This window comes from Oryzias latipes, chromosome 6, assembly GCF_002234675.1.
Source record: "Oryzias latipes chromosome 6, ASM223467v1".
Taxonomy (NCBI): Eukaryota; Metazoa; Chordata; class Actinopteri; order Beloniformes; family Adrianichthyidae; genus Oryzias; species Oryzias latipes.
The window spans coordinates 5,257,388-5,269,999 of record NC_019864.2 but is presented as its reverse complement, the minus strand read 5'-3'; the positions used below and the strand labels follow the sequence as shown (position 1 = coordinate 5,269,999).

The 12,612-nt window shown below is 46.3% G+C and overlaps 1 protein-coding gene across 3 annotated transcripts in view; it reads left to right on the top strand.

The window, feature by feature from the left end:
* The window catches only part of ripor1 (RHO family interacting cell polarization regulator 1), a 44,665-nt gene that overhangs the window by 29,148 nt on the left and 2,905 nt on the right, over positions 1-12,612 (top strand). For all 3 annotated transcript variants that reach the window (XM_023955534.1, XM_023955533.1, XM_023955535.1), the window contains exons 10-23: positions 391-516; positions 647-795; positions 897-1,029; positions 2,775-2,888; positions 4,632-4,735; positions 4,807-5,353; positions 5,925-6,064; positions 6,872-6,992; positions 7,145-7,280; positions 9,555-9,704; positions 9,782-9,940; positions 10,688-10,884; positions 12,323-12,406; positions 12,484-12,574. In XM_023955534.1, the coding sequence (XP_023811302.1) occupies positions 391-516; positions 647-795; positions 897-1,029; positions 2,775-2,888; positions 4,632-4,735; positions 4,807-5,353; positions 5,925-6,064; positions 6,872-6,992; positions 7,145-7,280; positions 9,555-9,704; positions 9,782-9,940; positions 10,688-10,884; positions 12,323-12,406; positions 12,484-12,574 (2,251 nt within the window). The remainder of the gene's footprint in view (positions 1-390; positions 517-646; positions 796-896; positions 1,030-2,774; positions 2,889-4,631; positions 4,736-4,806; positions 5,354-5,924; positions 6,065-6,871; positions 6,993-7,144; positions 7,281-9,554; positions 9,705-9,781; positions 9,941-10,687; positions 10,885-12,322; positions 12,407-12,483; positions 12,575-12,612) is intronic.

The window sequence follows — 12,612 nt, the reverse complement described above, 5'->3', positions numbered from 1 at the left end:
GAATAAAGGGTCAGCTTTAACCCTTGTGCTATCCTATGACCCCTCCCTTCCATTGACGTGTTCTCCCTACCATGACAAAGGTGGATAAAGGTGGAAAGACTTCATGTAATCCATGGACACCAGTGAAGATCACAAATCATTGAAGAAAAAAGGTTCAGAGCACTGTCTAGTGGGTCTAGATGACCCAACTCCCAATGTTAAAATGCCTAGGATAGCACAAGGGTTACCTGCTATGCAGAGCAACCTCTGTCCACACACAAAGGGGTGTGGCCTCTGTCATCACCTGCCCACTGGATGCACAGACGACCACATGAGCCTCTGAGGCCCTGCTGCTGAATGCAGCTCACACGCAGACATGGAAATCATCCTCTGCTGTGTTTTCCTGCCCAGGTCCTTCTGAAGTACGGCCGGCAGCGGTGGAAGCTCCGTGGGCAAATGGAAATGAACGACAAGCAAGTGTGGGACGGTGAGAAGATGTTGTTCGTCCCGCTCATCGGCGAGTTTCTCAGCGTGAAGGTTGGTGTCTGTGACTGCTTTGCCATCTGTGATCATGTTCAGGTCAGCAACGCCTGGACTTTACCTGCAGACTGCTGCAGTTTGACAATCCTTTCTGGTAGAAGCAATTAAACAACTGTGTGGTCCTCAGGTAACAGAGCTGAAGAGCCTGGCCAACCATGTCGTTGTAGGAAATGTTTCCTGCGACATGAAGGACCTGTTTGCTCCGCTGCCTCAGATGGTTGCTGTAGACATCAATGATCTTGGGACCATCAAATTGAGCCTGGAGGTTAACTGGAAGTGAGTGTGACTTACCGTGCTCTCTGTAAACTGAACTGAATGCAAGTTTTTTTCTAACACATCTCATGCTTTGACCCTCTGCTTTTGAATCTCCTCCTCAGTCCATTTGACACAGAGGAACCAGGAGGACCGATCAGTCCAATGATCAAACCCACTCATGACAGCAGCAGGTTTTCAATACATGTTAACCCTCTTCCTCCTGACGCCACATCCCCACCGGAACAGCGCTTCCCTGTAAGTTCCAGCACATCTCTCTCCTGAGAACACAAATATTTTTCCACCTTCATAACTTTGTAAAGGTGAAACCCAGACAGTTAAAGCACAATTGCTGCAGTTTGTGCTAAATAGGAGAGTTTGTAATGCTGGAAGACGTGTTTTTATTACATGTCATTCTAGTCTACATGTCCAAAATAGTTTTGAGGAACAAAGTCGCAAATGGTTTAATGATGTCACCTGCAGTCAGGTGATGTTTGTCTGGTCCATGCGTCCTTCAGGTCAGGTCAAAGGTTATTCATGTAAACGTCTTAAATAACCACAGCACCAACAGCAATGTCATCTTCCTTTTTTATTTACTTTCAGTCTCTTCTTTCACATCAAGCCAGATTACTTTCCTACTGCATTCACATTAACGTGTACATGCTTACGCAAGAGTGCTTTCTTATCCAAATCATTTTTCCACTGCAGATACTTTTACTCTGTGGTTCAAATATTTATTTCTTTATTTTTTAATTCAAATTTCATTTTTTTATTCTATCCACCCTTTTGGAGTAGGGTTCTACTCTGCGTCTTTTTAATAATATTATTCATTATTATGTTCTACTAGGTACTTCAAAGCTATAACGAGTTTTTTAAACAGTCGGTGCATAAAAGTAAAGGAAATATTCACAGCATAGATATCTACACGATTCCCAGAATAGATATCTGCTGTTTGTAAACTTACAAGTACTTAGTAACTGACACCAAGACGAGAAGATGTGCAGCAGCCACACAGAGCAATGAAACCCTCAGTGACTCTCTCAACCCTCTGCTCCCACCACACCACTGTGATGGCCAGTCTCTGCCTCGGAGTCTGACCAGACGGCAGCCCTGGCCCCTCCTGGACATCATCAGAGGAACACTTAGCCACAGCTGTTCATGTAGCGATGCCTCACCAGCAAGGCAGCCCTCTGCAGTAAGTCATGAATGACAGCGGCCCATCACAGTAGCCATGCGGCCTGTTTGAGTGATGGACCCTTAGCACCAGTCACCACTTCAGTGTGTGCTGCTCCATCCAGAGCAGGAGCCACACGTAGAGCGGAGCATAGGGCTGTAGTCGTTCAGGCTCAGATCACACCCCAGTCCCCCCCATCACCCTGCAGCACATTGCCAACCTGTACCGAATTTTTACCGTCTTCATCCATCCATTCATATGTACATCCATCCATCCATCCATCCATCCAACCATCCATCCATCCATCCATCCAACCATCCATCAATCCAACCATCCATCCAACCATCCATCCATCCATCCATCCATCCATCCATCCATCCATCCATCCATCCATCCGTCCATCCATCCATCCATCCATCCATCCATCCATCCAACCATCCATCCATCCATCCATCCAACCATCCATCAATCCAACCATCCATCCAACCATCCATCCATCCATCCATCCATCCATCCATCCATCCATCCATCCATCCATCCATCCATCCATCCATCCATCCATCCATCCATCCATCCATCCATCCATCCATCCAACCATCCATCCATCCATCCAACCATCCATCCATCTATCCAACCTTCCATCCATCCAACCATCCATCCATCCAACCATCCATCCATCCAACCATCCATCCATCTATCCAACCTTCCATCCATCCAACCATCCATCCATCCATCCAACCATCCATCCAACCAACCAACCATCTCTGTATCCAACCAACCAGATTTGTGTCCAGGTTTAACTTGTGGATTCTCTGTTGCTCTGTTTTAGAAGCTGATCCCTAATCACAATGGAAATGACTGGTCCAACTCTTCTGAGTCTTCTGACAACTCCCTTAGCCCCACCCAAGCTGTTCTGGATCGATGCAGCTCCCCACACCACAACGTAAAAGCACACCTTCTCAACCTTACTGTCTTCAAGTAATTTATTCAGATATTGCTAGAAAACATAAAAGCAGTGAGAGAGTACACGGCTTTCCGTTTTTGCTAAGTCACCAGTGTCATTCTGTTTATGATGATGATGGGTCTTAAGATGAGATGATGGCGATGAGGAACAAACCGGAGAGGATGATTAGGATGGTGATGTTGGTGTAGGATCATCATCTGAGCAGAGCTCCTAAGAAGTTAGACAATAACTGATGGGAGGAGCTTCTCACTTTAAGATCAGCGGTTTCCCTGACGACCATTCAGAATATTTAAGGGCCTATATCATGAGAATTCAACTTTTGAGCTTTTAAGTGTATTACAATGTTCATTCCATAAAAAACAACAACCTCAAAGCTGTATTTTGATCCATTTATGTATTTCTGAGTATTCCTCTAAAAAGCTGCTCTCTGAGCACCGGCCCCACCTAACCCACCACAAGCTGACGTAGACCAGTGAGGAACCGCCCCTTCCAGGAAGAGTGTGCTGCCAGCCCCGCCCCAGGCCACACCCACCTTCTCAGTGGAGCATACGGTCACCAGCTAAACTCTATCCTTTTATATGCACAATATGCACATCCATCTTTGCAAAAGTTTGGATGTTGTCTGTTGCTGCTGAGGCCGCCTCTAGGTGGACGTCATAAAATGGGCGACACCTCATGGAGCAATAGGCGGAGCCTCAGAGATAGAGTCGTCTTACTTCTCGGTAGGAAAATGAACTGCAAAAATAACTAATATTTCATTAAAAAAAGTTTTTTTAGTGTGCCAAAGATAACATTATAATACACACAGATACATAGTTGACTCTGAAAGGCTTAAGAATAGCATGATATAGGCCCTTTGAAGAGTTGAAGCTCTTGTTTAACTCTGAGTACAAAGCATTAAACTAGCAAATCCTGTTTCTGCTTGGGCTTTTTCAGAATAAAAGAGTAATAAGTATAAAAAAATCGACCTCATCTACTCTCAATTATACAAATAATACATCAACATCATGGATTCTCAAAGAGGGTAGAAATTGTTTTGATTGCAGAATTCTCCAAATTCAGCAATCAGTTTATGTCACACGACTTTGTATTCCATCAGTGACTTTCTGTCCAAAGGCAGTTCTTATTCCAGCTGTTGTGGACAGCTTCTTATTCTGATGAAATCACAAAGGGCTTCTATCTGATATTTAAAGATTCAGTTCAGGAAACATGGGTCAGAGAAGCCCTCAAAGAACATTACAGTGTAATGGTAGCGTTGGCAACGTTTTTCCCTGAGTTTGGGTCAGCCTGCAGAAATGAATGGTCGTCAATCAGCTGATTTGTGAGGAACATCAGCTGCTTGTCTCTGCAGTTTGGAGCAGATTCTTATTTTATCAGAATAAATCCCACTAAGGTTAGAAATGGTATTTCTAAAGGTTATCCAGTTCAATGTAAAAATCCTATGAATCTATGTTTGAAGCCATCATACTGAGAGTGTAAGCAAAACATGAGGCCAAGAGAAAAGAATAGTGTGACTGTTAGAACCCAAGTTAGGATATCTTTAGTTAATTTCAATGCAGATCATTACAATCAAGTCAGATTGTCTAATTAAAACAAAAAGAGAAATATGATGACACGGTAATCGAGCAAATACAAAGGGGTGGGGGAGGGGGTCACAGTCCCTGCCGAGCTGCTGGAGCTCAGTTGTAGGTGGGGTAACTCCATGTTTCTCTGCCCCTGCAGGGTTCGATGGGTGACCCATCTGTGGGAAGAACTCCCTCCCCCATGTCTGATGCCAGTCAGTCAGAGGAGCCTCCCCCCCTGCAACATCCAGCAAATACACACAGGTTTGTATATGAGCTGAGCTCATTCCATGATGGATTCTGTGAATATTTACAGAATTCTGTCTGGTCTGCAGGAAGCAGCAGAACCCCAGCGTTGGCATAGAAGAAGACCTCGGGACGACCAGCAGCCACAGCCCGGGGCAGTTCTCGCGCTCCCTGAGCCACATCAGTGAGAGCAGCACTAACGGAGCCCCCATGGGCAGCAATCCAGAGGTCTCATCTCTGATGTCTGAGCTCTCTGTCAGCGACATCAACATGATCATAGAAACCATCCCCACTGCCTCGACTGCTGACATCTCAGGAGGGAGGATCGGCACGGGTGTGGAGAGCTCCTCGTCTGTCCTTCTGTCACTGGACAGACCGGAACTGAATGCTGAGTCGGACTTATATGGAGAAGAGAGCCCACTTCCAGTGAGCCCGGATCCCATATATGCAGCCAAGTGGGTGTCAGTGGGAGAGGACACCACGGATGACCCGTCCAGGGAGGAAGGCGCTCTTCTGGACAGTGGCTTGAAGGATGCTCTGGGAGCTGTGCTCTCCACCCTGGATGATTGCAGAGGACAGTTCCCTGAGTTACAGCTCCTGGAGCAGGAGCTGCGACTGCTGCAGATCATTCTGAAGGTGAGGAGGAAGCATGGACGCTCTGGACCTGATCCATCGTTCCTTTAAATAATCTGCTGTTCGCAGAAGAAAACCATCTTTTGTTTGGCACATGAAGATAGACACTGGATTAGGTGGGGAAACGTTCACCACAGCATCCCAGTTGGCTTTGGACTTTGCATCATTGCAGGTCCTTGATGCTTTTTAGTGTTTGGTTCATAGTTCGGTTCTGACCCAGTCTGAGGTTCAGCTGTCACACAAATCACATGACCACACTGTAATAAGAGTGGAGGCGGAGCTTCACCCTGCCAGTGGGTGCAGGGCCGGACCACACGAGCCCTCCATCACTGTCCTTCACAGCTGCTCAAAACGGGTTTGGTTTTCTGCACGCACATGTTCATGTGGGCCCAAAGGTCAATCACCTGCCCTTTGATCATATCCATCCAAAGAACCTTGTTCCACAGGTCTGGATGCTCAGAACCTCTTTGGGAAACATCAGCTGATCTTCTGTGTGTTTTTACACAGAAGAGAATTCTCCCTGAGACTTCTCGTCATTGTGTTTTCTGTGTGTGTTTTCTGTGTGTGTGTTTAGGGAGGCAGGCACAGCCACTCGCCCAGCGCGGTCAGCCTCACCGTGGAGACGGCCCTGGGTAGCTTTGACTTCCTCGACACGTCAGATTGGGAGGAAGAGGATGAAGAGGAGAGGAGCATGAGGAGAAACGGAAAGGCCAGGTCAGAGTGGACAGATTACCCCCCCCCCCCCCCCAACACACACACTGTCTCACACACTCATCTCCAGCTGAGTTCATAGACATCATTAAAGCAACATTTCAATGTGCGGCAACTGGCCGTGGGAATATGTGTATGTTTACCAGTGATGTCTTTAGGCTGTGCATAAAGAGCAGCACGTTTGTCTGCTGCTCACAGGTTTTCTAAGATTATGCTGCCATCTAGTGGAGCTGTAGAGCACCTTTTTTTTCATCACTCGTAATAAATATGCAGTACAAAGGGCTATAGCACAGTGTGAAAAAAACCCACTGGAGCTGTGTATAGTGGTAGAGCAGTCAACCTCACAGGTTTGGTTCCCACCAAGCCTGTCATTCTCTCAGAGTGTACTTGGGCAAGACACTGAACCCCATGTTGCTCCTGGTGGTTACAGGTTGGTGTCAGTGTTAGTCATCAGAGCCGCCATCAGTGTGTGAATGTGTGTGTGCATGGTTGAATGGGACTGTGACTGTAAAGCACTTTATGCCTTTTACCATTCACCAAAGTTCCCCAGGTTCCTTTATTCTTAGGATGCTGGGCGAGGTGATGGTGAGCTGTGACCACTGGGACATTACTTCAAAGCAGATCTTTGACTTTACAGTTAAAGACCAGAAGATTTCAGCCTCATACAGAAGATAAAACAGATCCAACCAACGATAGCCTGAAGGAAGGAAGAAAACTAACTTCCACTCCTCTGGTTTAGTTGTTGGTAAAGACTGGTCCTTCTCTCCAGCTTCCAGGATCAGATCAACCCAGATGTTATTATCCCTGCAGGTCTCAGCCACTGAAGAGTTGGGACAACCCTGCCTCCCCACCCTCACCTCTCACCACAGGCTGCACCACCCTAGACTGCACTCTAGTGGTCCACCTGAAGAATTGCAAAGCTCAGCTATTGGTGAGTCCATGAGAAGGGTGTGGGACGGGGTTGGGCTTTAGTGGTCTTTCTGGAGCACAGCAGCACAAAAACTATGCAACAGGTGAAGCAGAGGTTCATGGGAGTGTTATGATGCTCATGAATGTTTCTGCTCCCCTGACTCCATGCTGCAGCGTCTGGGAACCTTTGGCCCTCTGCGCTGTGGGGAGATGTACGCTTTAGACCGACTGCAGAAGGAGGTTCCTGTCTTCGAGATCATCCGCAATATCATCAAAGACGACCCGTGCCGCCTCAGGCAGGCGACTGAAGGTACAGTCACGTGCACACCTGTGCTGCAGTGACAGACTGCACCGTTAGACTTAGTCGCAACTGCCCTTAAGGGTGGATACCGGCTGTTTGCAGGTGAAAAATGTGCAATACTTGTTTGACATGTAAGGGTTAGTAATAGAAGTGTAATGATTCATTTGAACAATTCTATTCATGTCATCGTTTGTGAATGAAAATATGATTCACAGTCAGCATTTATGCATTTTGAATGATCCGATTCAATCCTGAACTTCCAGCAGTGAGACTCAGACAGAAATTCCTGCTACTGAACAGTGAAGTTTCCCAGAGTTTTGGATTTCTTCCAGATCATCAAGTGGAAATGAAATGTGTGTCCAAACAAACAAGTAAACTAGAATGAATGTCAAATCCATTCACGTTTTATTTTCCTAAAGTTCAGTCCACTGTTGTTTTTCCACATCCAAAGAATCCAGAGGGAACATTCTTAGAACATTCTAGACACTGGATGGTCACGTGACTTTATTCAAAGTCTGTCCACACATTCATCCATTCATTTTTTCTATTCCGTTTTATCCCATTTTGGGGTCACGGGGCTGCTGGAGCCTATCCTGGCCACTTATGGGCGAAGGCAGGGGGACACCCTGGGCAGGTCGCCAGTTTGTCGCAGGGTAGAATGTCCACAATCACACATCCATTCACTCTCACACTCACAATTTAGAGTTGCCAATTAACCTATGAAGCATGTTTTTGGACAGTGGGAGGAACCCAGAGACCCCGGAGAAAACCCACGCATGCACGGGGAGAACATGCAAACTCCACACAGAAAGGCCCCCCATCGGTGTTCTGTTTCAGGTCCCCCAGCCGGGACTTAAACCGGGGGCCTTCTTGCTGTGAGGCAAGAGTGCTTAACACTGCGCCACCGTGCAGCCCACACATTGGACTGGAATGATGGACTGATCCATGTTTGATGATGTCATCATGAGTGTTGGCCGCTGTGATGGAGTATAATGATAATAATCATAATAGTGGATTGGATTTATCTGCTTTTCCAGACGTGACTATTAATTCTTCCAGTGTGTCCATCATTCATTCATACTTGGTGATGGTAGCTACTGATGTACCACAGCGGCGTGGGGCTGCCAGTTTGCCCCTACCTTCCCTCTGACCATCACCGGGACATTCAGACACGTTCACACACCAGTGGAGACACACTAAAGGCAGGGAGGGGGAAGTGTGTTGCCCAAGGACACAACCATGATTGACTGGGGGGAGTGGGGATCAAACCGCTGACCCTTTGATCATTGGCTGACCTGCTCCTCCACCTGAGCACTTCTGCTCCCTTAAACCTACGGCAGCTTAACCCAAATAGTACTGTATTTTTCAAAATTGATTATAGGTCGATTTCTTTCATTTTTAAACAATGTTTTAATGGTATAGGCCAATTCAAATCAATTTATTTGGATTACCATAACAAGTTGCTTCCAACAGATCGATCTGGTTGAATCAATTGATTGATTATCGTTAGTGCTGTTCACGTGATAACTGCATGTTTCTTTCGCACAGCCTGACTGGTATGGAAATTAGACAGTGTGGTTTGTGTGGACATCCTACGTACACTGATGCATCACGTGCACACCCTGTGCGTGATGCAGCACTTGTGAGCGATCAGTAGAACTCACCTTACTAACGACTAGAGTGTGCATCGTCTGACAGCAGCACCCGTAATTCATAAGTGCGTGTAACCTTCTCCTTCTAAATACTTCACGATACACTCACCACACGCATGTCCATTTTCATGACGGACATACGAGCCTCAAAGGAACTGCAAGACTCACCTGCGCTCCCTTTAAGAAGCAGTCGCTCTTCTCTATGACCCTCTACGGGTCCCGACAACTCAAGAACCCACAGTACCCGTACGGGGCCCCCTCCCATGGATGCACATGACGAAGGCTTTTCTGAGCACGGACAACAACAGGAAGTTCTGAGTTTGTATCTGCACTCTTTCATGGGGAGTTTATATTTCTCTCCATACTCTGTATGTACTCTTCTCACACTGTAGATGTGATTCAGTTAGGATAAACTTAACTTTAAATAAACTGTAAATACCAAACAAACAACCATGAAAGCAGTAAAGTAATTCATGTCTGAATTTCTGACTTCAAACAAGAAAAACTCCTAATGATTTCATGCACTTTTTTGTCTTTCTGTCTTCTCAATTATTGTATGAACAAAGTTCAAACATGTGAAATTCCATTTGAAATCCTCATCCCAGTCTCCACCTCTCTGTGTCCCCGTCAGTCATCCCTCAGCTGGGTCTTTGTTTGGGTGCTGTATCGCTATGGCAACAATGTTCTGCCCAGGCCAGCGTGTACTGCTGCTCCGCTGACACTTTCCTGGCTGCGCTGTCTGAGGTTTACGGCGGCGTGCTGCAGGATGAAGATGACACAGGTACGACACGGGTGCTGGGCTGGACCGGGCTGCTCTGATGCGTGTGCACCGTAACACTCACACGTGTGGTCCTGCAGTGTTAATGCACATGACCGAGAGAATTCTGGATCAGAAGTTACCGAGGAGAGGAAGCAGCAGAGACGGGCTGATGGTGACGCTGTTCCAGCTCTGGAACTACCTGGAAGCTAACGGCATCAGTGACGTGGAAACACACGTGACCGAGCTGGCTACAGAGGGTACACACACACCCACAGTAACACGCACACGCACACACTCTCGTACACGAACATTCATAAGCACACAAACACACACACACTCAGAAACACACACACATAAACATACAAACACACATAACTTCAAAGGGCCAATTTCACACTTTTCTTACACCTTTTTAGTAAACAATATCCATGTATATGATAATATATTACCTTTGGCTGACAAAGGAACAAATATTTTATTAATTATGAGTCATTTTCCAACCCTGAAGTAAGACTACCCCCATCTCTGAGGCTCCGCCTTTCTCTCCCTGTGGGTGCCGCCCCTTTCATGATGTCTTCCAGGAGTTGGTCTGCATCTGACCCACAAAAACAAACGACAACCAAACTTTTACAAAGATGGATCTGCAGATTGTGCTCATAAAAGGAAACCATTTAGCTGATCACAGCTAGCTCCGTGGAGAAACTGGGTGTGTCTGTTAGCCTGGGGGGGGCGGAGCTGGTAGTGCAGACTCTTCCTGGAAGGGGCGGTTCTCACTGGTCTATGTCACAATGATAGAAGCCGCTCATTTTTGTGGATTGGGAGGGGCTGGTGATCAGAGAGCAGGTTTTTAGAGGACGACTCAGAAATACATGAACAGATCCAAATACTGCTTTGAGGTTGATTATAGTGAGGAATGAACATTATAACAGACTTTAAAGCTCTAAACCTTGATTTTGCATGATGTTTCCTTTGATTAACAGGAACTAACAATCTTCCTCCATCAGTGTGGTTTGTCCAGAAACTGGAGTCCTGTGACCAGGATGTGATTCTGGGCGCTTTGCGACACCCCCCTGAGTGCAGCCTGAAGAGGGAGGGGCTCCAGGCAGTGGCCAAGCTGCTCAGAGACCCCAGAGGAAAAGTGTCGTCTTCTGCCAGCAGTGTGCTGAGAGGCCTGGTTGCTCAGGCTCGACAGAGGAAACAGGTGAGGACACGCCCCCACGCTGTACGCCAGCCTTAATGTAACCCACCAGGACATGGCTGCAGACATCAACAGCCAGAACTGGGTGTCCTTGACCGCAAACAGAGGTACCCTCTATCGCGTAGAAAAAGGTTTCATTTGACCTTTCCCTCTTGTTTAAACTCTCAAAGTTCAAACAATCTTAAAAAAAAAATTCCAGTTTAATCTGCATGCATTCTGTTCAGGAGACATGCATGGAGAGAAAAAAAAGCATGCAAAGTTGAAAGGTAAACTGGATATAGACACAAAGAAAAACCTCTGCTTCCACCTAAAGTTTTATCATTTCCGCTGCTGGCCAATAATCTCATGTGCAGTCTTGTTTTCTGCAGCCAGGCCCCTGTCATAACGTCTCCACACCTTGTCTAGTTAGTACGCATGTTACAAGTTCCATTTATAATTCAACAAATCTGTCTCTAGATTTAACAACTTCACACATCTTCCCTCCCCCACAAGAGGGCGACATTAACTGCTGGCCATCTCACTGGAAGTTACCATGAAAACACAACATCATCCTACAATCATGAAAACTTCAATGCCTGTTAAACAAATGATGACATCATAGTAACATCAATAAGAAATCACTGATTAATATTATTGTTTGATCAGTCAGGCTGGTTCATTTGAAAACAGTAGCTCTTAACTCCACCTATAGAAGCTTTAGAAAAAGTTTTTTATTTGATCAAAGTGATCCGTCATTCATTTTAAGCCGTCTTAAAATTGACTTAAAATCTTCTTTCTCATCGTTTGTCCAACAGCACTAGAAGGAGAAGGGCTACTGATAAGAGTCAAATTATTCTGACTAAAAATAAGTCAGTATTTTGTCAACTTAGCTGCTGCACACATTTTGACTGACTCATATTTGGTCTTTTGTCGCTTTGCTCCTGGAATTGTTTTTCTTCAATGTTGACTTAGAAGAGCTTTAACCTCCAAATGCATATTTCTCCAGATGTAGGTGGTTTGGGTCTGTAGTTAAGTTGAATGTGGTCTTAAGTTTATTTGAATGTATTAAATAGGATGTTATATCTTTTTGAATTAGTTGCTAAAATGAAGCCAAAGAGTTTTAATCTGGGTGGTCCGAACAGCCATCCAGCAGCGCCAAAGATCACGTCAAAGGTGAAGAGATGCTGTTCCCCAGGTTCATGTACTGGTTGATGGTTGTGTGTCGCACAGCCAGGGTTCCAGGAGAACATCGTAGTGAGCTGCCCTCCACATCGCCCTGGAACCCTCTAGCCCCCTATGAACATGTTCTGGCAGTGACACAGTCCAAGCCCCCACTTCAGACCCCCTTGCTTCAAACAGGCCTCTGATTTTAGGAACATTGATGGAATGAGGGGATAATAGCTGTCATCTGTGTTACACTACAGCATCAGCACCGACTGTCCGCTTTGTCCTCCAATCACAGGCTGTGGTCAGCTGTTTGGAGCTTCTAGAAGACCAGAACGTGAACACTAGGATCTGTGGATGCAAGGCCCTGGCATGCCTGAAGGTATGAGCGGGACTGAGTTTTCTTCCAGGGGGGGGTCCGAGGTCTGCAGTGATGACTTTGCATTTCCTTCCTTCCAGGCTAATGAGAGCATTGACCAGCTGGTGCATCTGTGTCGGACGGACAAGGAGGAGGTCCGGGATGCTGCCAAGCAAACGCTGCTGCTGCTGGGTAATCACAGCCTGTCACTCCTGCAGGAGGAGCTGAGG